Source organism: Anser brachyrhynchus (assembly GCF_964034855.1).
Source record: "Anser brachyrhynchus genome assembly, chromosome: 5".
Lineage (NCBI taxonomy): Eukaryota > Metazoa > Chordata > Aves > Anseriformes > Anatidae > Anser > Anser brachyrhynchus.
Window position 1 is genome coordinate 56,425,371 of NC_137699.1, and position 25,805 is coordinate 56,451,175.

General features: G+C 41.0%; 1 protein-coding gene across 11 annotated transcripts in view; it reads left to right on the forward strand.

Annotated features, from left to right (window-relative positions):
- The window catches only part of LOC308195424 (uncharacterized protein), a 222,351-nt gene that overhangs the window by 113,167 nt on the left and 83,379 nt on the right, over window positions 1–25,805 (forward strand). The window contains exon 4 of one of the 11 annotated variants that reach the window (XM_080592804.1): window positions 23,810–23,854. The exons of the other annotated variants lie outside the window; for them this stretch is intronic. Coding sequence (XP_080448930.1) covers window positions 23,810–23,839 — 30 coding nt within the window. The 3' untranslated portion in view covers window positions 23,840–23,854. Of the gene's footprint in view, window positions 1–23,809; window positions 23,855–25,805 lie in introns of those variants that run through there. 11 annotated transcript variants of the gene reach the window in all.

The window sequence follows — 25,805 nt, forward strand, 5'->3', positions numbered from 1 at the left end:
GAAGAAAGTTAGCACTTTTAAAAAAAAAAGGTCTTCAAGTGGGGAAAACGAAGATCTATGGTACTTATTGACATTTGTTAACTAAATATGGGTAATTCACAGCAGCCTATTCTTTTTTCTATTTCAAACAACAACAACAACAAAAAGATGAATTCTGAGCAGCTTGCACAGCTATAACCACTCATTCTTTTTTATGAGCTTCATTTGCATTTATACTCTTCCCTGCTGTTGTTGAGTACGCCCCTTTCACTTGTCCTAAATCTACAACTGCACTGGGTACACTTAAGTAGCTGTTTCCTACTGATATATTGATTATCACACTAATTACATCCGGGGTCTGTATATGGGCTAACAGAACCAATTTGCTTGAATTTTTTATAGGGGCAAAACTCTCCACAACTAATTAATTCTGCAGGGATGGATCTAACTCTTCACTCTTTTCTCTTTATCCATCAAAGTTTTTGATAGGTAAAGCTATTGTTAAAAACACAAAACATATGGGGACAAAATGCATGATGATTTTGTCTAGTAAATTTTCCTTTCTTTTTCTTTTGATAGGATTTGTTTTAAATCTGTTTTCTGCTTGACAGGATGCTTCTTTTTTTTTTCTTTTTTTTTAACTGATGCAGTGTCATACCATGGGTCCTGGTTCTGCAATCAACTCGATGTGTGCAGCCTGCTGTGCCCATTGAGGTCAGAGAGGTTTAGTTGGCTACTTACCTGGAGCACACTGCCGAAATGGGCCATGTTTATTAACTCATCAGTTTATAGCAAGAGAAAGAATATTTCTGTGGCCTCCTCTGCAGAATTGCATGCCTGTGTTTCATTCACTTTGACATAGAATTGGATACCTTCAACAATTTTAAGTATGTAACTCAGGTGAATGTTTCAATAGGGATTTCTTTAAATTGTGAAAAGTTCCAGATGCCTTTCTAACTAACTTTATCTGAAATTACATAATCTAAAATCTCAGGCAACTAATGATGCAACTGCTTTGGCAGGTACTTTGCAGACTTTATGCAGTGGATTGAAAGATGTTTTAAAATGTCAATGAAATGTAGGTCTGAGTACAAGCTATCATGGGAAATTGGATAGTGCCTGGTGATAGATTCACATTACAATGAGACTTTTTGGCTTTTACGTCTAGGCCTTGTCTTTGAAACCAGGATGTGGAGAGTATGAAATTATTACCACTGGCTGGTGACTCTTCTGTGGCTTCTCTAAATTGATCTGTTGGCCTCAGTTCATGTGCAAATGTCCAACGCCAGTGGATTTCAATAATGTTTGCAACGATAACTGTAGTAAAGAAATCAAAGGACTCGGAATTACCGTCATAGCTTTAACAAGGACCATGCCTCTCACACTGTGATTGGTCTTATAAGAGGTATTGATCTTGGGAATGTCAGAATGTCCGTTTTCTTTTCTGGTGTTTTTAATAATGTGCCTAAGCTAGGTTGCTAACTTTTTCATGTGTCAGAACTGTTGCTTCCATGAACGAAGAATTTGATTTAAAAAGGGAAAAAAAAAAAAAAAAGGTGGGACTCTACTGTGCTCATTTACTTTAATTTTTTTTTTCTGATGATGCCTTGGAATAGGCAAACTTGCCTGACAAAGCATTTGAGAGAGCAAGGCAAGCATGGAGGGTTTCTTTTCCTGAAGTTCAAATTTGTCAGGAATATTAAAGTTATAAAGACTAATATATACTATCTATACTAGACATATCTATATACTAGACTATATAACTATCACAGACAGTTTAAAATGGATACAAAAGCAAAGACAATTTAATGAGTACAACACGGGAAAAAATGCTCAGTGATTTTGAGAGAAGTTGAATGAGAGGTTTTGCAGTAGCATTCTGGACACTGTGATCTCATAATTTAAACTTGGGCATTTTAGAAAGAATTACATTAGTTTAGACTGGAGGACATTAGAGTATAAATCAGAGAATCTCCATCTCAGAGAAGCTTCAACAGCTCCAAAGGTTAAGTAGATGATATAACGCTGTTATGATATGTTTGTTATAGGCCTTCAAAGAAAGTGATGAAGCAAGCAGGATACAAGGTTACTTGAATACTGGGGCGGGGGGGAAATATCCCACACCGACTGTGCCTGGGACTTGGGGCTGGGCAGTGTGGGGTGAGAGCATCCCAGAAGCATTCAAGAAATTATTGTGAGATCTATGAATGAAAGTAAAGCCATTAAAATTTTGCTCTCTGTTCAGCATATTCTTATTGGTGATACAGAGAACAAAGAAATACGTCTGCAGGAATCTTGAAAAACTACATTAAGGAAAGAATTTGTGGAACTTATTTAAACTGCGATAGGAGTGGTTGCCAGCGATGTCAGCGAAGGACAAACGTTAGCTTTTGGCTTCTTTAAGGGAAAATCCAGTAAGAGTAGAACAAACAGACCATGAAGGCTTTTTTTTTTCTTTTTTTTTTTTTCTTTTCTCCACAAGAGACTGCTGTAAACACGAGTCTCGACTCCTTTCCATGGAGAGGAGGAATTCACAAAAATTCACAAAAAAGATCCAGCCTTACCATATAATTCTGGTGTGACTTCGAGCACGAGATTCAATCTTTGATTTTCACAGGCAGCCAGTGAAGGGAGGAGTCTGTGTGGGCTACTTTGAAAATCCCAAGTTTAATCTCTCTGTCCCTCATTTTTCTTGGTCAGAATGACAGTCAGAGTCCATCTGTTCTTTGCCCCTTTCTGTCTGCTGCCTGCAAGAAACTCCGAGCAGGACCTGCCTGCTGTGCTGGCTGCAGACGATGTGGTGTAGGGATCCAGGAGGGAGCTGGGGCTGATAGCAAACGTGATGATTTTTTGGTAACAGTAACTGATTGTAATGATTAAGGCTCCTTTGCTTGACAAAGAAAATGGCAAGAAATGATCCATCCAAGTCATTCGATAGGTCCAGCAACTGTGTGAACACATTGCATTTGTTCTGGATGGACAAGGACGTGGTCATACAAGTTACACTAAGGTCTTGGAAATCATGGTCAAAGCCTGAGGTGTCATCATTGGAAATTAATCAATTCACGGAAGCTCTTCCTTTGGGATAGAGCAGCCATTCTTGTGTAGATTAATCATTAGATTCTCACGCAAAACTAATATTTAACAGATTTATAGCACCTCTATATATCTTATCCTGAACTCATTATACTTGTCTCCTTTACTCCTCTAAGCTATGCTTTTTTTCTTCCTGCATAGCTTTAGAGTTTCTCAGTTTAGAAGCACTGACAGTTCTGCACAAATATCCTTCCCAGCCCTAGTTGCCTTCTACTCTTTGGGTTGAAACAGGCTTTTTGAAAACGTTCATCCTTTGGAGTACAAAATTATACTCTGAGGGGCAATGCTACAAAGGAGGGAGAGAAGCAGGAGATAGCAAATATATGGTCAGAAAAGTCAAAGTTGTGGGGTGGTGGTGATGTGATTTGTGATGCTGAAGGAGAGAGAAAAAAGAGAATGGAGGAATAAAAGGGAAGTAAGAAGAGAGAAAAACTGGTGTTTTAAAATACAGATTGTGAAAATGGTTTATTCTTGTTTATTTAGATAATGATTTCTGTACTTCCTTGAAGGTAGTTTGAGGTCTCTGTTATATTGAGTGTCCAGTAAAAAAAGATTGTTGGTTGATAGACCTTGCAGTTGGAGATTATACTCCAAAATGCTTAATTTCTTTTCTCTAGTTAAAGGAACTAGCGTAACTACAGATAACTGTAAAACGTGAATTCTGTTTGTAGTGCCCTTTGAAATGGTGAAGCCTGCTTTTGTGATGAGTTGGAGTGAAAACTGGAAAAGATATGAAATGAACATTTTCCACAGAAGAACGTTAAGGGGTGTGTGTGTTTGGGGGGGAAATCCCCCTCATTACTTTGAATAATTCAAAAGCTTTCCTTCCACAGGGATAATGCTTCATTTCATTTCCCTATATATAAAGATACACAACTTTTAAAGTGTAAATAATAATATATAATGCATCTTCCCATTAAAAAAATGACATGAAAACATTAAATGCATCACCCTGAGACATTTCATCTCTTCTTTTACCTGGGTTGCAATATTTCTTCCATCTTTCTTTCAAAGTAAATCTCTAGTATTTCATTTTTTTGCTGGAGTTGCATAGTCTGAGGAACACAGTTCTCTGACCAGCTGCCTGGGATGATGTGATCACTGCAGTTCATAGACTGTGGAATAAAAAGCTTCACTCATAAAATCAGAGGGACAGAGACAAAGCTTAGATGATTTATGTTGGCTGAGAATTTAACCCAGAAGCTTTGAACATGCAGTAGCTGTTATTTATTCTATGTCACCATCAATCCCAGGCAGGAAAGAGTACTAAGCGCCTTCTCTTTGCAGGGCCGGCATTCTTTCACACAGCTCCCACCACCCTGTCTTTACTCCCTGCCTTAGCTGCTTAAAAAAAAAAAATATATATATATATATATATATATAAAAGCTCTCCTGTGCTGAAATGGATGTCCTGCATAGCCAGGCTTTTAAAATTGTCTTGAGTGCGTGCAGAACCTGGGAAATTTGTATTTTATGAGTTAGGTCCTACTGCGGTTTTATGACAAGATGAGTTAAACAGTAAAATATTCTTTGGATCATCTTTACACACCACTATTTTTACTTAATGGCTTAACAGATTTCTGGTATATATTGCTTTTTCTGCAGACTGAGAAACTGGTGTTAAGCTGTGTGGGCTGGTCTATGAGATGGGCTGCTTCAAGAAACTTAAAGTCAGGGAGTCCTGTGGCATCTGATTTTTGAGAGAAGGAAAGATGAAAGGAAAAAAAAAGTTTGGATGATGCCGTGGAGTTGTTACGTTGTGAGCTATGCTATTCTTGCTTGTGTTACCCTCTTGCACCAGGAGAGGCTGGGGGCTGCAGTAGGAGGTGAGGACTGTCTTTGGGGAAGGGTGGGTGCCTGGAGATGTCTGCAGCAGGTCCTGGATGAGGCTGGGATGACCAGGCGTATGGAAATCCCAGGCGATCATGCTATGGGGAGACACAGGGAGTATTAAAGCTTTCTTGCCTCCCACCTTTTCCAAAGAAATGCCTCTCCGGTGATATCAGGTGTAACATGGAGGGAGGAGTGGCAGGAGGTGAGATTTGGGTAGGAAGGTAGCATGAAACATAGCAGGTTTTGAAGGTCTGGTGTGATTTGTAGGTTTCAGGGTGAAACCCTAGGCTTTCACGCCTTGATATTTGCAGTGCGACTCTGGATGAAATGACCTGGCTCCTCCCCATCAAAAGAGCATTGAAATGGCTTGTTATCCCAGTGAAACTCTTCCCTGTTAAACCTGGCAGATTAAGGAAATAAACCCTCTGCCTTTTAGGGAAATGTTGTGGTTTGCATTTGGTTTTATGGTGATTGAGGGTCCCTTCTGGAGAGCAAATTGATTTCTGAAACATTTGTTCCAATAAAAAATGAATAATGCTTCAACTAACAAAGACAGAAATCCTATGAAAGGAACATTCCCAGATCACAGCAAAGGAACAAGCATGGGACTTTTATTTCTGCTATACCTAGCCTCCCGTTTCTGCTAATTCTTGAAGGAATGTTATGTTTAAACAGGGACCTTCTCCCTGAAGCTACTTCTTATTGCAGACAGCTGAATCACAGTTCAGGAAGCATTGGCACTGAAATCAAGAGCTGACCTTTGCCATTCAGTTAGGGGCAAGAAAAAATAATTTTCCTTTTGTAAATGATTGTAAAAATGAGTAATACCGATGTTTCCTCCAACAACTGCTCTTTTTTTTTTTTTTTTAAAGTTGTTGCAACACAAGTGATATCTCATCACTAAAACATATTGAAAGACAAAGTCATCTGCCTGCTCTTAAAATCTAGGTACAGCTGTTGCTGTAAAATTAGTACTGTAACTTCTTCGGGATGTACTGAACTCGGGAGGTTCCTGCCCTGACCAGAGAGAGGGAATAGCTCGGGATAACTCCTGAACTATCACTCACCATTGAAGTCCTTTTGATTTCACAAAAGGAATTTGCTGTCTATAGATCATCCAATGAAAGTATGACTTAGCTGGGAAAGAGACCAACTGTGGTTTGGTACCAAGGGCTTGTTGAAGAATTAACTGTAAACTGAAAGTGAGAATAGGTTTTATGACCTTAAGGGTATCCCTGAGACCAAATTTTCTTGCCTAAGCTGGCAGCAACGTCAAACTTCAGGGAAAGAAGCGGATGCTGTCATTTATGGCTGTACACAGGGACTGAAAGCAGAGCGATCTGGCAAACCCCTATTTCTGCTTATTCACAAGCAGGAAAACTGCTTGCTTGGAGCCTGCTCTTGATAGTCATTGAAAATTTTGCCTGGTGCCTCCCTATCATTTCAGTGGAGGACTTCTAGGGAAAGACAGCTCTATAGGACCAGCCTGTCCTCGTCATTTCTCCCATCCAGACCTAGGAAGGCACAGTATTACTTGCCCTAAGGATTTAATCTGCTAGAGTTCAGTGAAATCATATTAAGTTAGAGTTAATATAGAGTTAAGTGAAATCAAGTGAATATTAATTGCACAGGAAACAGCATGATTCCAGTATTTTAGGCTTCCTTCAATGGAGAAGGGATGAATGGGACTGGAGGGCCAGGCAGCTACACAGACTTCCAGTGAGCTCAGGGGAGAAATAGCCACCTGCCCTGCATGGAGCCTTTCTGAAGCACGGAATCTGTCCCATTTAGTGTGAGTAGTGTTGATACTTTGTCACATACTGCTTGGGATTAAAAACCGCGTTTTGCATTACACCTCAGTGGTATTTATTTATTTTCTGATGCAGTATTCCAGCCTTATGGTGGGCTTGAATGGGTGAATGGGTTTATTGCAGTATTTGAGGGAAATACATTTGCTGCTAACTGTAGGCCAAGAGCCAAGACCATTTGGCAACATATATGCAAGGACAACGGAAATAATGTTTATCATTGTAATATCGATGCTCACTGTGATGACAAAAATTCTGCAAAGCTATGAAGGTAAAAGTCGAGGTAATAAATGGTATTTTATACTTTTTTCTTTTTTTTTTCTGAAAGATTTTAAAGCTTGGAGGGTCTGATCATGAAATTAATTCTTCTTGGGATGTACATTTAGGAAACTACTGAGGTGCCAGGTTACTATACATTCTTCTGGAGCCACTTCTATTAAATACAAATCAGAAATGATAGGATTCTTGAGGAAAATGTGTATGATTTTGTATGTATTTGGAAAAAAAAAATCTGTGTATATGACTGTACATAGAAAGTTTTGCAGCTGATTTCAGTGTATTAAACATTTTTTAGATGTATCTCTCTTTGATAATCTTTCAGGCTCTAGGCAGCAGTTCAGGTAGATACAGTTGAACTTTCCTTCAAGTTTTTCTTGTCGTTGACAATTTTAATCAGGATTTCTCATTTGCACAAGTGGAACATGGACAAACCATGCAAGCTGTGAAATATTTCCAACTGTTTTTGGTGACTGATGATGAAAACCCTGGACTGAGATGCAGGAGATTGCACTGTTTGCTTTACTTTCTGGATCTAATTTGGTTGCAGTTCAGAGGACCAGAGCTGGGAGCTTACAGCTGTGGTTAAATATTAGACAGCAGCGCTGCGTGAACTGGTTTTAGCAGTCTCTGCCCAGTGCTTCTCCACTCCATGGTGTCAGCACGACATTTATGTGAAATATATCAGGGCACTGATTCAGTTGGAAGACAACTTTCAAAAAAAAAAAAAAGGAGGGGGGGGGATGACGATGAAAGAATACATTATATTTCTATATTTCAGCTGGACCAGTTCCTGATGCAGTTCAGTGTTACCATGTAGGAAGCTGAGCTGGCACAACCATGGGAGCAACCTAGGGGCAGGAGATGGCTGGTGCTGTCACTGAGGAAAAAAGGTTCAGGTGCTGAGGTGTCTGTCTAGGCTGCAGGGAGAGGAGTTACGTCTGGAGAGGGCCAGTCAGAGCGCCTACGTCAGGGTCTAGAGGAAGACCCCTGCTCCCCTGAGGGTGCTGAGCCAGGCACACATGCAAGTCTCTGCAGGACACAGAGCACAATTTCTCTCATTTCCATTCCTGAGCAAAAGTACTGCAGGGATATCTGATGTAACACAAAGGACAGGAGGAGGTATGCCTGCTTTCATGAGATTTCCAGTTCATTTTTACAAATTCAGTTTGCTTAGATGGCTTTGGTAAGATTCTCTAAAACTTTTGGTGTTTTCAGTGCCTCTGAGTTAAGTGAATATGAGCCCTTTTGGTCTGTGTGGGGAGGAAAGAAGATAACTTGGGAAAGGGACGTGGTGTGGGGAGAAGAATAGAACATTTTGGGCATATCTTTTAATAATTGTCCATGATCTCAGTGTGCTTATGTTGTGGAATTAAATTCAAATGTTCTTAAACATTGACAAATATTTGGTGTAAATTTGGTGTGAATGAGAAATGTAAAAGCAGACCTTTTAAAGCCAGAAATGTCATCTGTATTTTCCTAGACTGACCTGAATAGCTCAGATGATTTTACGCTGTGTTGCCTGTTGTGGAGGGAATTATTGTCCCATATTATGGTAGCACTTCCCTTCCTCCTAGGGGCATTTTGGGGAGAATAACGTTTAATCCACGAGGCTCTAAAATGATGCAGAAATGGGAACTGTGGAAGTACAATAGACAGAGAGAGGTTAGTCCCTGCACACATGCATCTCCTGCTGCCTTCAGAGAGGGGAATGTTTGCTCTCATTAAGAGATGCCTGTCTCAGAGGAAGAGTTTCTTTGTGCTTCCAGCAGTCTTGGTGACTCCCATACTTGGGACAGTGAGTTTCTCTAGGACAGACCTCAGTAATATTTTTTAGGTTTGTTATGCACCGGGGCCCTGGTGACTGACGGTGTGAATGGCATCTTTATGGACTCCTTTATAGCAGGAGTTTCCTGGGTGGATGGCAGTCAGGCTGCAAAGTTTCCCAGAGTTCAGACTTCTGTATGGCTTAGATCTGGTCATTAAATCACAGATGTTTCTTTGAAAAAGCTGAGTGTGCACCAAGTCACTCGTTTCAACATCGCATGTCTAACGACTTGTGGAAAGCACAGACTGAATGGAACTGCTATTTGATTTAAGTGCATTTGGTCATTTAATATACAAAAGACCTGGCAAGTGGCTGTGTTCCTAAAGACAAAGAGAATGATGTGTAGTGTTTGCAGATATTTATGTAAATCTTCTTTCATTTGCATTTCTACCTTTAATAAATAACTGCTGAATCTGCAGTGTTCTTAATCATAAACGTGCACTGAGCTAACTCGTAAGTACAGATTTCAAACTTAAAACAATTAAAAGTGCTAAATTTACAAAAATGCCATGTGTATATCTGTGTATGTACATCTGTGTGTACATAAAGACCATTATAATGTGGAAATGGGCATAGAGTGGGATCTGCCCAGCATCAGATTGAGGGTGGGAGTGAACAATCTGCTCTCAATCAAAATAAAATGCTTTCTGTACAAGTAATGTAAATGGAAGATTTTTTTTTACACATGCATATATATATATATATCCCATTTAAAGCACTTAAATATCTAAGTGCAAGGCATTTTAGAACTAGCTCAGGGAGGGTGAGAAACTGTTCGTGATGGCTGCAGACAGGAACTAAAACAATTTCCCTGTCACAAAAAATATATAAAATTGCACTTCAGGTAGAATCACCAAGGCAATGTGAACTTTTCCTTGCTTTCTTCCTTCCTTCCTGCACTATAGCAGTGAAAACTAAACTGCCCTCTTGTGTAGGTTATCATTTCCAGACCTCTACAATGCTTATCTAGCAGAGCAGCCAGACAAATAACACAGCACTCAGCAGGACGAGGCACTGTATTTTAATATGGCGAAGGCAAGAATTCAAAAGAAGAGCAAAGTCAAATAATTTAAAACCATAGAAACAGCTTGTGGATCATTGAAAAGCAACACATTTGGAACACAGATGGTTGGTTTTTCTCCCCAGAAGTAACAAATGAAGAAAAAACCCTCCATTTGTTACTTTTATTTTTATGCAGTATTTATACTGACTAGCTATTCAGAGCTCCTTATGGACAAACACATACGAGGTATTTTCACTGATGAGCTCCTGGTCTTAATTATTTTGAAAGGAATGAGAGATCATGGTCAGGAACTTTTGGAAAGGAGTTGTGTTTTTATTTCCTTTACTTTGGTGAAATTTGTTCTTGTTAAAAAATATAATTCGTTTAAATTCAATGTATAAAAAAAATAGTGTGCAACCCAATTAGGGACCCTCTGGTATCAGCTAATGCTGAGAGCCAGAGAGTGCCTTCCAAATTCAGTCACTGGGCAGCCAGGAGAAGCCAAAGATTTACAACTACACATGCTTAGATGAGAGCCATCACTTCTTCAGGATGCAGGTCAGCCTCTGAGTACATCAGGTCCATCCCATGCACGAAGCCTGGTGTTAACAGTAAGTCCAGGCCTTGGGCAGATTTCTGTACCTGCTGTTTTCCTAACGCATAAGGCCTCTACTCTTCATGTCTTGAAATCGTGTCGGGGGCCAGATTATGTCACAGCCAGGAGTCTTTGTGTGGAATTGTGTCTTGGGTAGGGGCCATGCAGGGAACTCCTCACTGTGGAATAAGACCTTGAAGATGGGGCACCGTTAGCAGTCATACATGAAATTGCGAAGGATTTAATCCAGTGTAGCAGCCTCTTGGCCCTCCTGGGATTTCCTAGGAACTGGGCTGTGCCACTGCCCTGCAAACCGCCCTTGCCTCAGGCTTGGTGTGCAGGTTGAATTAAGGGTGTTGCTGACATGCTGACCTTATCCACTTGTCAGGAGACCAAGTAAGGATCTCACCACCCTTCTGCTGCTACGTACAACAGCCTACAATGAACTGCTGGTATTTTTTTCTCCTTTAGAACACCAAATAGGAATCTCTGGCTGATGCAGGGTCCCTGAGATAATTAACATTAGTGAGTCTCGAGGAAACAAGTTATTTTACAAATGAGGAAATAAGTCTATACAGGTTTCCCTGCCTCAAAATCAAGTAAGGGTGTAAAACTTCCCACCCTCCCTCAGCCCATACCCCCAAATATCCACGGCATCTGCTCCAGCCCCTGGGACTTTTTGTGTCCCCTGACAGCCCCGGGCGCTATGCAGCACGGGCAGCGCAGTGCCAGGGAAGATGCTGTTAGCAGTCATAGCTCCAGCAAAAGCTGGAGAAAACATTGACCTTCTGGGCTCTCCCTTTGTTTTCTCTATACCAGAGTGACTGCTTTAAGGAGTATTTATATGAGGAATAAAAAAGGAAAGATAAGGACTTCTAGCAAATGAGTTCTTGGCTTTCTTGTGTCCCAGCATATTTTGTATTGCACTGTAATGAAGGATTTTCTTTTTCCAAATGGTATTTTTGGAGCCGTACACCCAACTGGTACGTGCTCCACAGTCTTCCCATCTTGTACCTAGAGCAGCTGTGCTACTGGACTTTATGGCTCAATGTGGTACCCGCAACTGTGCCCTTTTTTCCCTTTTGGAGGAAGCGGAGGGTCTGTCGTTTCATAGGACTTGTTTCATATGACTACACCTTTGCTTTCAGAAGGCGCTCATGGCTGGGCAGCTGAGGGTGAGCCGGAAGGGTGAAGATGTGCTGCTCGTGGCAGGCCTGATCCGTGTCCAGCAGACCGGACTGCCTCCTCCCCACGCCGTACGGCTCCTGCAGCATGGGTGAAGTGCTCACTTCTTCTCACCTACGTGTTCTCCCCTGTAGGAGCCAAGTGGGTCTAAAAGGGGAGCAGGCTGATTTGCAATTAGGAGTATGCAAATAAATGCTTTCTATTTGGCGATGTTACGTAAAATGAGGGTGAGGAGAACATCAAATAGAAAAGCATTAATAGCACAGCATTAATTTGTGGGAACATGTTTCCAGGTAAAAAGGCCAGAAGTGGGACGTGTAGTGCGCTGGTGAAACAGCTATGTGAGATAATGTGAAACAACCGTAACTTAGAAAGACGTGCAAAGTAGCTTTTCTGAGTTTGCTCAATCAGATAAAGAAACTATGAAGGGAGACATAACACCATGGCTTCCAGCTCCTTTTAGTAGAAGCCTTTAATTACTTTTTATGTACACTTAAGTTTATATGAAGCTATTATGAGTAAGACAAGCATTTCTTTCTTTGTTTGCTTTTAACTTTTTTTATTAGATGTTGTCAAGACAGTCCCAAGCCAAACCCCTGCATCTGACATCTTTGATCTTTAGAAAAGTTCATACTGGCTTTAAGCCTTGTCTTGTCCTTCATTGGTTTGATGGGTCTGGAACTCCCACTTTTATAGTATTAAAAGAAAATATTAAGTCTAGTTGAATCTGTTCAGATAAAATTAAAGCCTGCGGAAATCTTGAATCAAATCTAATCCCTTCTGCAGGTTGCAAAATGTTTTGATGAACCCATTATGAGGGGAAAAAAAAAGCAGGTTTGCCAACAGCAGAGCTCTTCCTCATGTCAGCTGGAGCTGGAAGCAGGCACACTGGAACACAGTGAAGAAGGACTTTTTTTGTTTGTTTTTAATGTTTAAGAGACCAAGAATGGAGGCCATTGTAAAATGAACAGAAAACGTATAGCTCTCTTTAAATATTTGGATGTCTCAGGTTACGGTACTCTTTCTGATTGGATGACAAGTTTTACAGCTTCTTATTCCTTTATAAAAAATATTTTCATGGAAATTCTTCGTAAACAGTGGATAAGACATTTTTTCTGTGGGAATCCGGTGGTGACCACTGAGGGTAATAATGCTTATGATCCAAATGGGCAAGGTTAAAGTGCTGATTTTTCCAGTCCCACTTCAATCAGTGAAGTGACGAGCACTGCTGTAATGATGAGATGAGTAGATGGTCCCAAAGATAGGCGAATATTAAAGATTGAAAATCCTCAGGGAATCACATGCCCTTCTTGTGAACTGCTGGAAATATGCTTCATCATCAACTGCATTCTGTGGGTAGATGCCAATTATATGAAAGCCCGTCTCTCTAGATCTGTTAGTGTTATTTCAGTGCTTGGGGGCTGGAGCTTAATACAATATGCTCTTTTCTTCTCCGACTAGTAAAGCAGCACAAAATAGAATTATTAGTATAAATACACGTTGCCTACAAAATGTAAATCCAGCAATTAGACTTTTCCCTGGTGGTGTGCTCTAATGAGTGTTACCATATTCTTTGTGTTGCTGTAGGGAAGCAGTGGGTGTAGCAGTGGGGCTTGGCTAATTTACAGGGGAATCCTCAGGATACAAAATTTTTCCTTGATAAGGGCAGAAATAACTTGTATTCTAAGCAACATTTATCTCAGACAAGCTCGCCTCCCAAAAGTACAGCACGGGGAGCATCATCATTTACAGCTTATATGATTTCTGAGGCCTTCTGACATGTGTGAGCTGGTGAAAACTTCTGAGGAAGGAGTTACCTAATCCTCTTTAATCCTGAGAAAGGTGTAGGTGTAGGGAAAGCTCTGACAAATAAGAGGTGGGTGGAGAGGGTTATTGTACACTTGGAGAAGTCTGCCATTCCCCTTTTGGGTTGAAAAATGCAATTGCAATTCCTCCTTTATGCACCGAGTTGAACATGCAAAGCGTTTGATATTTTTCTGCCTTCACTTTGCATAACTCATGGCCCTGTGTCGTGTGCACTGGTTTGTACATTGTGCAATAACTGTCGTAATTAAGGATGGTGAAACACTTTCAATAAAACTGCAATGTAATATGCTTCCAATCTGAAGGGAAAATGCTAGGATTGTCTTATCAAGACAACACTAGGGACATCTTATACCATTGCGTGACCTCTCCAGAAAAAAAAAACCTGACCCATGGTAATCTAATTATTGTTTGTTGTGATGGGCAGATAGCAAAGTAAATATTGGAGTAGACTGATTGCCATCTCCACTTTAGGAGAGGGATCTTGACAGCATTATTTCACTAAACCCAGCTGTTACTACTTTTTTTTCCTTCTCTCTGCTGAGTTAGTACCTTGCCTTTTGGAGGAACTCTAGGGCAGCTGATAATGACCTGTGCAGAGAAGAATCAGATCTTGGGAGTGCTGAGTGATAACTGTTCCCCATCTGTTTGACTTGTTTTCACTCTCAAAGCTCTCTCTATTGGTGGAGACACTTCCCACTATTGGTGGGAAATGTGGGTGATGAGTGCCCCTGAAAATCAGGCTTGGTACTGAGGGTTTGAGTTTGAGATCCACAACTGTAAATAAGAACATTTATTAATAAACATGTATGGTACTCAAGTAGGGAGACCAAAGATGTAAATGACATCAGGGTGAATATATGTGCTAAATAAGCCTGGATGCTTTGGTTCATTATCAAATTTCTGTGTGGTTTTTGTTATGTATTCCTGAGGGTGCATCGAAGGAGTTTTCTGCAGGCAGGCAGAAACTCATTTTTCTTCTACTTTAGGCTGACCAAAAGTTTGGAACCATGTTAGTTCTAAACCTAGCTTCACAGGAGGATACACCCTGAGTGGTGATATAATACACGCTGGTGATTAAACCTATCAGGGTGGGACATATTCTTTGTGCGTTGTGATACAGCCAAGCAGTGCACAGTATGGCTGCTGAGACAGATTCATTCATTATGATAATGTTATAAAACTCGGCTTGTCTTTCAGAAAAGATTAGCAATGGAGAACCTGAACTTTAAACAAGCCCACTTCAGGTTTTGAAGCAGCTCAAGCAAAGGTATTATATTAAGAAAAAAAAGCTTTCATGAGCCTAGGTCAAATGTTTGGCAAGCATGAATCTGGGTTGGAGTGAAGTCAGGACTCAAGCATGGGAAATCCGAGATGTTGATTTTGGATTCCTTCAGATTTCATGTGGTAATGCTAAGGGAATCTGTGATAAGGTCTATTCCTGCTCTGATGAAGTCAATAGTAACTTTAACCTTAATATCATGGGAGGTGACTGGCCTCCAGGGCTTGTATCTGAGATGGCGCAGATGACAATTTCTTCATTAGAATCTGTGTTTCTAATGAACAAAAGACAAGGATGTACTGAAATATGACTTCAAACTATAAAAGTTTTTTTTTTTCCTTCCCCAAGATGTTAATTTGAGAAAATACTGGGATATTTTCAGCAAAAAATGTCATTTCCTGTTTCAAAAATATGTATTGACAAATAAGCTAGCTATATGCAACTGAAAAAAAAGGTAAAAATGAAAATTAAACATTGCAATATTAACAAAGGAAAATGCTGTAACTGATCCAAACTTTTTTTATTATTATTATTTTTTATTATTATTTTTTCCTCTGGAGCTTGGCTGATGAAAATAAATTTGTTTTTGGCATTTTAACTTCATTTGGACAAAAAGTATTTACAGTATCTCAGATATTTTTTACAAGTTAAAAATCCATTTTCTGCCTATTCTAGGTTTAAGTCTGACATCTTGTCCGAACTGTCAGCTCAAAACTTGCTTGATGAGCAAAATTTAATCAGTAACTTCAGTGATGCTCAGAGTAGAGCCCGATTCTGGTGTTTATTCTGATTCCAAAATTTTCTTTGAGATCTGAACCACATGGTGAACTTTTGTCCATTATAAAGCCATGAAGAGTTTAAGGTATCTTTGTCCAGAACGTTAGTCTAGATTTTAGTTTGGGCATCTGTGAGACCAAAACTATTGAAGGGTTTCTGTCACCTCTTTGAAAATCTCCCAGTATTCCCCTGAAGCCTTCTTTTCTAATTTTTCCTCTCTAAGCTCCTGTAGACACTTAGGTAATAACAAAGATCCCCTACATCTTTCAGTGGTCAAGTAACCAAGAACTGGAGATGCACAGGAATGTTAACAGTGTTCAAAGAATTAATTTGCAGGAGCTACAGAGAAAGGGAAGAAAGAAAAAACGAACAGTGAGCATTAATGAGGTAGGATGGGCTGCAGTTGAAATGGCAGTGGCACTCTGCTGTCTTGGGCTCTGATGGAACCAGTGGGTGTCTGAACTTTGCCGGATGACAGGCAAATTCTGCAGATGATGCATTCCCCCAATTAAAAATCGTGTTGTGCAGTTGCACTGCGAACAGCATACACCAAGAGAACCCTTGGACCCTTTCTCTACCTTTCCAATCTCTCGTCCAATTCCTGGAGCTCTGCAAGGAGCAGGAACACGGCAGGCAAATTAGAGTTAGCGCGCTGCTTTTAGAGGAAGGTACCCTGGTGAGAACAGAAGCTTCTCAAGTATCTTGGGCTGCCTCCCACAGCAGAAGCAGTCTTTTGCTTACCTTGTGGCAACTACCCACCCTGATATTTTTAATCAGTAAAAAAAAAAAAAAAGAAAAAAAAAAGAAATGGAGTTGATCTGCATTTGCCTTGCAGCTAATACCTTCTGAGCTGGGAGACTGGGAGAGACATGAGAAGGGTAGTATTCATTATTTATAGTCATTCCTATAGTGCTTATCACCACAGTGTCTATAAGTGAGTGCCATCGACAAAGCTCTAAATGTGAGAAAATTTAATAATGCATTAATAATAACGTGCACTTGTCTGTGGTGGCAGCAGTTGCGGCTGAGATGACTTAAAGAGGGAAGGAGAGGGAACTGCCAGAGCCGTGCGGAGGAGGCAGCAGGGAGCCTGGGAGGCCCATGGCCCCGCAGGAGGAGCGGCCAGCTGGGAGGCCCCGGGGTCTGCCCAAGGGCCAGGGCAACAACGGGCACGGGGACAGGGTTGGCAGCTTCACCAAATATAATGTGCTGAAAGGGCATATTCAGAAGGGAGCAGGAACGTACTTGAACTTAATTATTAAAGGCTTCCCATGCTGCTCTGCCATATGCATATGGACACATGTAGAGGCCTGCTTGGCTCCTGCTCTGAGGTAATGACAGAAGATGACCAAGCCTGGAGTTTGCCTTGTTAAAAGACTATAGTTCAAAGCTGGCACCCCAGTTAATGAAGTCTCTCTCCCTCCACTTGTTTTATTATGCTGTCCTTCTCTCTTGCTCAGCTCTGTTCCTTTCTTCTGCCTCTGGCCTGGAAAAAGGAGTTGAGACCCCTCTGTATTAGCAGTAAGCTGGTGCTGTTGAGGCAGCGTGGAGAATGGAGGACAGTCACAAGCAGAGGAAGAAGCAGATGCATCTGAGGCAGTGCAGTTTACAGTCAGATCTACAACCAGATTGATTCATTTTCTCATTCATCACTTCAGGAAGAGAAATATCTTCCACTGCTACCACCTGCCCATGGCTTATCATTCAGTTGTGTGACCCCCCAAACTGAAAAAATAGCAGGTGCAGCTTTGACAATACATATTAAAAGGAATGACAGGAGTTGAGAAACAAGGCAGCAATTTCTGCAGATACAAGTCAGGAGATCTTTTTTTCAGAAGCAAAACCGTGGTTTGTAGAGGTGGATGGCACCCCTGGACAAGTGGACAGGAAGACAGGTTGTGTGTTAGTGACTGCGCTGCTCTGGTGATCTCTCTATCCCCCATGTGCAAAAAGAGTTGATCAGGTGATCTGCAAAGAGAACTCAAGTTTAAATCCATTTTCTAGCTAGAGTATTTACTTCATAATCACTTTCAGCAGTTTCAGTTCAAATATTTATGAAAGAGTTCAAATATTAATTTGTCATAATAAGTACAGAAGAACTACTTCTACAGAGGCTTGTTTCTTTCCTGTAGTGCTCTGCTATCACCCTTAGACCGCATCTACCTAATACCCTTTGCTTTACCTCTTCACTGTGTCCCCCTCTACATGCTCTTTTTCCATGATGACACCAGAACACCTAACAGCCCCAGCAGTTAAAAAGGTCCTGAAGTCAATACTATGATATCTACATCTCACATTTACTGAGAGTGTTTAGGAGGAACAATGAATATGCTCATTTGTGCCACCCAGAGGAAATCTGTTAGATCTATAAAGACAGATGACATTTGTAAGTAAACACAGAAGAATCAGGTAACAAGAACTCAGAGTCCCCTCAGCTACTTGCCTGTTTCTCTTTTGTGCCAACTTATGCTATTCTGTGTGTACTGAGTCTTTCCACTGGAAAGGTCCATGGCTGGGAGAATCCAGCATCTTCCTAGAACTGGTGAAAATCTTCAGAGAACAGTTGTGCGACAATCTCACTAGTCAGATATTGCATATTTGTCATCTTCCCACTTCTGGATACATATTATGGGACTCCATTTCACAGAAGGTGTCCAGGATGTGACAAATCAGTAGCAGGAAAATCCTAGGGTGTTGAAAGCAAAATTTATTGTGAAGAATTCACACTCACACTACTGTAGGTTTTACAAATAGACTTTACAGTCCATAAATCCCCAAGCTTTAGGGGAACAGATAAGCCAGTGCAATACATCCACAGTAGCTTTAGAGTGACAGATAGTATGGTGGTCAGAGCAGACAAGGTTTAGTCAATGTGATAGTGTGTTGCAGCTACAGATGCATTCTGAAACTGTTAAGACTGGTGTTTTCTTTCCCTGAATGCCTCAGTTTAATGTTAGAGTGGTATGTGAAGTCCATGGCTAAAGCTGTCAGGATCCATACAACCTTTAGAGGATAAATATAGTTGTTTATAATGGAGGTTACTGAATCATATTCTACTGCCCTGACTTCTGATATGTTAACTTAAACAAAAACAGTGCTACTCCTAGTTACAGAGGTGACCCTCTCAGTAGCTTTGTGTGAGTGTATGTGATTTTATTTCAGCGTTTGGCTTAGGAAGCTCAAGGAGTCTGGAACCTGGGTGTAAGGAACTGTCAGTGAATTCCTCTAGATTAGGGGGCTTTCAGTTGGTATGGAGCCATTTGAGCCAGCTCTTGTGCCAGCTGTCACATGTTGGCGTAGGCTCTTTGGGAAGGAAGATGTTGAAGCAAGAAAGCAATAGATACATAGCATCATGTACTCACCAGTCTGCTGAGTTTCAGGTAGTGTTGTATTTATTTGTCTATTTAAGTCTAGGTAGACTTGCATGAAGTTAGAGCTTCCCTGTGACCTGAAGTTTCATGCAGAATTCTCAAGGATCAGGCTCAGATGTAAGCACAGGGGCAGGAAGGTATGAACCTTTCCTTCACACTCACTTTCCCTTTTTCTTCCTGGACTGAGCAGTCCTTGCAGCACGCTGACGTGTGGATTGTAGCAGAAGACTTTTCAACTGCCCTTTCTTCCATTGCCAGAGATTATTGGTCAGTGACCACACACAGAACAGGGAATGTATTGCAGCAAGAGCTATACAAGAATTCCAAAGCTGTCCCCTTGGGAAAACAGGAAAAAAAAAAAAAAAAGAAAGAAAAAAAGAGCTAGAGTAACAGAGACGGGACAACATCCACAGTGAACTTTGGTAGCTGATATGGAAAGAAAGTGCACAATTTATGACCCCAAGCAACTGGCTCACCTTTTAGGTATTTTATAAGATGAGCTCAGCAGGATGATGCAAGCATTGGCAGCAGAGGGTAATGTTTCTTTTTTGTTGGCTCCATCCTACTGTCTGATTTTGCTAATTGCAATAGTTTGAGCCATCAGAGACAAATTACTGAGACTATCTGCACATGCTGGACAGACAGCTTGAATATTTTTCACACATAAATGCATTAAGAGTGGAGTTTCATAAATAAAATTTTTACTTCTGTATACATACTGAGAAAGAAAAAGATCAGATGTCTACAGTTTGGGTTTAATTCTGAAAGGAATTAAGCTTTAGAATTGAGATCGTTAGAGCTGTTCTTTAAACACTGTCTATATGACCCAACAGAGGGTAAAAGTCAGAGACAGGCAAAAAGCCTAAATGTCTTTGGCTTGCGCCCTCCATGCACTTCAGCAAGGAACAGAAGTTTCAGTGCCAGTGGTAGAGTTATTTGGCAGCTCCTCCTTTCTCATAGCCACCCCTTCCCCTTCTAAAAAATTAAGGGTTTGTCTGCTTCTGGCTAGCTTGGTAGTAAAGACAGAATTAAGCACAGGCACATCTGTATGTTTACCACTGCCAATCTGTGAAACATGGCAAATGCCAGTGGGGGCATGCACAAGGGGTATGCAAAGCATGCGGCACATGCCCAGTCATAAAAAGCTTGAGCAAATGGTGCTACATGCCATGAAGTGACAAGAGGATATTCAAGAGCTGGCCTTATCCTCAGCTTTTCCAAAAGTAAACACCATCAAGAAACATAAACCTGACGTGGGGCAAAAAACCTCCTTTCCCCTACCCTGTGGTGTTACAGCTGCTAATCCAGGTCCTTCCGTTCTCCACCTGGAGTCAAGCATGGTGGGGAAGGAACTCAGATTCCTTTGTTTTGAAATAGTTGTTACTTTACCATATATGAAGAAAGTTTAAGATCTCCTAAACTAACACTGTGCAGGAAGATAAGAAAGTATGTTGAATGAACATTGGAAGCCGATGGTAGGACAAAGTGGAAATGTGGTTGAAATAGACGTGACGGCAGCTAATGCCCCTTTGATGTGATTTATCAAATGCAAAGGGGCAGCAAAGTTCAGATGGGACAATGAGTTGGGGTTGTCAGAAGCCAGGTCATTTAGGGTTTTATAGACCAAACTTGGCCATCACTCCACTGATGCATTTGTTTATCTAGTAGTGCAGTTTAATTGGGTCTCCTAAATGGCTTGCAGGAATTAACTATGTAATACCCCCACAAAACAGTATGTTTGTGGCATTTCATGATAGTGCAGTGCTGGGCAAAAGTTCTTGTGGTTCCCTTGTGCTTGGGGGGAAGCAGTGGCTTTGGTGCATCTGCCAGGCTGCCTCCCACCTTCAGACCTGGGGGCTCTCCCATATGCCCAAGTTGGGCAAGGGTTATTGGTGGCAATGCAACCTATCCAAAAAATGCAGAAGACTGGGCACGGCACCCCCGTTACAGCTATGGAAGGTAACGTGCTCATCCATGGGGCTGTGGAAGGCATCACATGTATGGGATTCTGGAAAGGTTTCAGTTTTGTTTGCCATGACAAAAGCCACGACCAAGTTTGAGACAGGAGCCCGTCATTTTTGTAGCCATAATTGAATGATTAGGTTAATAGTCTAGGATTTAGAGACAGGGGTTCAATTTTCTTCTTTTTCGCAGGTCACTAGCATGTGACTCACTCTTTTCATACCTCAAGTGCTCATCTGGCCAGGACCGGGTTTGTTGGAAGGAGATGTAAGTTGAAAGATGAGATGTTCAGATTTATACTGAGGAAATCAGTGGTGTGTAATCTCATAGCTAGATACTCTTTAAGTGCAGTTTTAAGTAGGGTGCACTACAGAACGTGTATTAATAAAACATGAGGTGGTAAAAGTCTGTTTTCACTGATCCTGGGTGGTTTTCTTTCCCGGAATCCCTTTGAAATAGCAAGAATGCAGTCATTTTAGCTTCTTCATTAAGTGTATTATTTAATCCCACACACTGTAGTTCCTTAAGCATAGAAACAATCTACTTTACACTCAGTGGGAACAATGAGATGCCCCAGAGCATATTTAAAACAGAACTCCCAGACACAATTACTTGGCTTAAAAGGGTCTGAGCTACATTTATTATTACAGAAAAGCTCACCAAAACATGCAGACAAACTCCAGTCATTTCTATTCAATTTTCTGTCTTTTCTTAGAATCTGAGTAACGTGACTAAATACTAGAAAAACTTGAATTCTTTTTATGACTAAAATCTTTCTGTTCCTCATGTATCACAACTCATCTCTAAGTTTTTTTTTCCCTTCTAATGTTCCCAAGTATCTATTCATAAGTGTTTGCTGGTTGTATTCAGCTGTTCATTTTCTCAACATTATTTCTGAAATTATGTATGTTATCTTTAGAATCAGTGACACACACATTAATATAGAGTATATGTTGCTGAATAGTTTGTGTCTGTGCATATACATCATGCATAGACAAATACATGCATCCTATGTGCTCACATTTGCAAATGTGCTAAGGCAGTTTATATTGCATATATACTATATATACACACTATTTAAAAAATTTCAATTTAAAAGATTTTTTTTTTGTAGGGAGCAGTGGTTGCAGTACTGTTTGCTGAGTGGAAAGCAATAGACACTGTTAAAATGTAAAAGACTTGCAAATGAAATGCTGTCTCATTGCATTTCTCTTTTCTAAAATCTCTGTGTCTGGACTGAGAATATATTTTTCATGCCTGGATTTAAAGAGAGCCCTCTCAGGAGAGTTAAATAGAAACCAAATAAAACCACAGCATCTTTGTTTGAAAAAGTCTCTGGGAAAGATTATGCAGTGCTTAAATCCTTCCCTGCTTGTAGCAGGTTTTGTGGATGTCAGGTTGATGTGCTTAAATTATTTTATTTTTTTCTGAAGAAGACCCAACAGGGAAATGCTATTTTGCCTGTTAAAAAGTAAAAACAAACAAAAAAAAAATTAAAGGAGGAAAGATAATTCTGCCTTTTTTTTTTTTCCCCCCAACATCTGGTGTTAAAGTGATTAAGTCTTAAAATACATGAAGCTAGTAGAGTTAGAAAGGTTCAAAATCTCCTGCTCTGCACTGGGAGGAGAAGCATGGGCAGGTGAGCTTGAAACCCAACCCCCCCACCCAGTTCCTTTCGTTAGAGGTAGGGACATCTGTGATATACTTAAAGACCTGTCAACATGGAGCAGTGATCATGGTGGAGGGGCAGCAGCAAGAGGAAAATTGCCTCGGAGTCTCTTATCAAGTGTGTGGATTTTCAGTGTAGCAGGACAACTTCCCATTTCTGAGCAATCTGTTTTTAGAAATGTTGTGGGCTGTCCCGCAATTTAGCACTGGCAGGGAGTTATCCGTAGGGGAAAAAAAGGAGGTGAAGAGCTGAGCAAGGGGAGAGCCCCCTGGCAGTGACATGCCAGGGGTTGTGTGATGACAGGTTGGCTCTCACCCCTCATCACACCCGTGACTGCTCTCAGCCTCCTCTCCTGCTGTTTAACCTAAATTTCCCTGTTCTTAACATCACGCTGTCGCTACTAATGATACCTCTGAGCTATATACTAATTTATTCTTTCTCTTTCACTTCTTCCTTTCAAATACATGAGGAGTTTCCAGCAATGCTTTTAGCATAGATGGGCTGGACTTACAACCAATTACTGTATTTAACTGAATCCCAAATGATCTGAAATCTGAAACAACTTCATAAGTTCTCAGGGCTAGCTGAAGGAAAATGTTTTAAATTAGTTTTATCAATAGTTTCAATGCTTTTTCTCCTTTTAATAGTTATATTCCATTGTAGTTTGGAAAAAAGAAAACCTTATTTTTCTTATTGTTAGTATTTTTTAATAATATTCCCACATAGAAAACCTTCTGTATTGAGGGAAGAACAAGCATAGGAAAAAAATATAAAAAGAGAATGATAACGCAATTTCCCTTAGCAAAAGCTAAATGAGATATTTTTGGGGAAAAAAAAAATTGCAAGAAGGAATTACACAAATAACATACCTTCCGACTAAAACAAAACCCTGGCGGGTGAGAAGTCAGTTTGCATTAAAACAACAAAGAAAAGGAAAACATCAGCCTGTTCTGTTACACACAGCGCTTGTTCACAGGAGTACAAGGAGCTCAGCCAGTAAGCTCAGCACCAGCTGCGGGCACTGTGATATCTCTGGTCAAGGCGGTGAGGATGACTGAGGTCTCTGAGGAAGAAGCTGCCACTGGAATCACTTGTGTGAAGGATCCTGCCCTTTCCACAGGCTTCACAGGCAGGAGGATCTGTCAGTGGAAAAAGTTCCAGCCCAAGGGCAGATGTTGGAGAGCAGCTAATACGTGGTAGCTTGCAGCTTCAGATATGGTTTTTGCCTTCTGGGTGAATTTTCAGTGCTCTTTCAGTTTTAAATCTTTGAAGGATGGTACAAAGATTATCTCAGATTCAGTAAATACTTTGTCTATTTCAGGACTCCCTCAGGCTGAGGGAGAGCAATTAGTGGTCTTCGAGCAAGAAGATCTGGGTAGTGCAGAGGGAAGGAAGCCCACCGCTCTGAGAACTACAGGGCTGCTTCAGAAGCTCACCTATCTGCCACCTGACAAAGAGCAGAGCCGTGCTGAGGCCCAGCAACTCTCAGCGCTATGAGCTCCCCCAGTTCCTGCTGGTTGTGGTGCCTTACCAATTGCTTCTTGCTGAGGCTGCTGCCCTGGTCCTGTTCTTTCCCAAACCACCTCTCTGCAGCCACCTAGCTAGCCTGTCTTTTGGATCCACGCTCTGCTCCAGCCTGCAGATCTGCAACGCAGTTGGCAGCTCTCCAGCTGAGGGACCGTGTGATGGGCACCAGGGGAGCAAGGGGGAAATCTGGGAGCCAGCCACCCAGCTCCTTAAGTAGTTTGATGTTTCAGGAAAGTGAGCTATTGAAAAACAGTCCTTTACTACATCCAAATCCGTTGTAGCTATTACATTCCTTGTATCCACAAGTATTGTAATGTTTGTCTTAAAAAGAGATCAACAAACAAGGGGATTATATGTTTTCTTCACTAACCAGCAGTACTGCATTTTTACTGCTTCTTTGACAACACTCTGAAGTCAACAGAAACTAGGTCTGTAATACGTAGTATTGTATTCATTCTAGTAAGAGTTGTCCGAGAATTGCTTCATTATTTCACAAGGGACAGAACTTGGATTTGGGGCCGTTTTGGTATCTCTGGTTACTGATTCACCCCTCCAAAACTGTTGAGGAGTTGGAGAGCCCACCAATATTTGTAACAGCCAGAGCTGGTCCTTGCCAGACTCTCCATTTAGACTCCCCATTTAATACACAGTGCATTCCCTTGTGCTTTCTTGGATACATCATCTTAGATCCCATGACTTTTCACAAATGAATTCAACAGCCAAGTCTCTTATTTCCCTCTGGTCTAGCAGATTTCTGTATCAGCTATTCAGTTTGTGTCGTAAAGCTTCCCTTATTCACCTTGATCCTTTCTACTAGCAGTAACTGGCCACCTTTCCCTGGGAGCTTTAGCAGTGAAGAAGCAGTTCTGCCTGTCTAACACTTTTCTAATCTAGGTTCTCTCTTCCCTTGCAGTCCTTAAGCAGCAGGAAACATTTTCCTCTTTCCCGTTTGTGTTCTCCTGGTCCAGTCCTAAATATAACAATGTCTTGCAGGATTCTTCTCTCTCTTAAATTCATCGGTTTCATTGTGCCTCGTTTCATAGGCCAGATTATGGTCCTCAGATGACTCCTTCCAGAGGCATAAGGGGGTATTTAAATACCAACATATTGAGGAATTTATCTGTTTCTTTCCATGTAAGTGGGCAGACGTCATAAGTTTGAGAAGAAAGTTATGTTTCACTTCCGTGGCTGTCACTGAATCCAGCTGTGTTAAAAGGCAGTCTGCTTCCATGCCTTGATACGATTTGAAGTGAGGTTTGGGGAGGGGAAGAGGGTTGTGTGTGAGCTAGAGAGAGCATATGCAACTAAGTAATGTATTACGGCATGCACTGCTTCCTTCCTTCTGCTTGTGCCAGAATAAAATCACAGACAGTTGGTTTTTACTGTCAGTTGATGCTTCAGTGAATTGGGCACTGGTCAGAATGGAAAAAAGAATAACAGCTTGGAAAAGAAACAATTGCCCTGCTATGTACCCCATTCCTCAGGTGTATGGATAAAAAGAAAATGCTGTTCTGCACAACGGATCAGGAATATATTTGCCCTGCCTCTTTCAACGATGGAAAGGGGTTTTGCACATGTAAAATGTACTTGTGTGAGCATGTTAGCACACAGGCATACACATACAGCTTCTAATTCAGAGCCAGAGGGTGCATGCCTATTACTGAAGGTATATTGCTGCCTGTACATTATTGCTGACGTGCTTCATTCATGTTTCTTCTGAAATTGCATTATTGTTTCTCACTAGGTGTGTTCTATATTTGTGAACACTGCTAGACATGGAAAAAAGATAT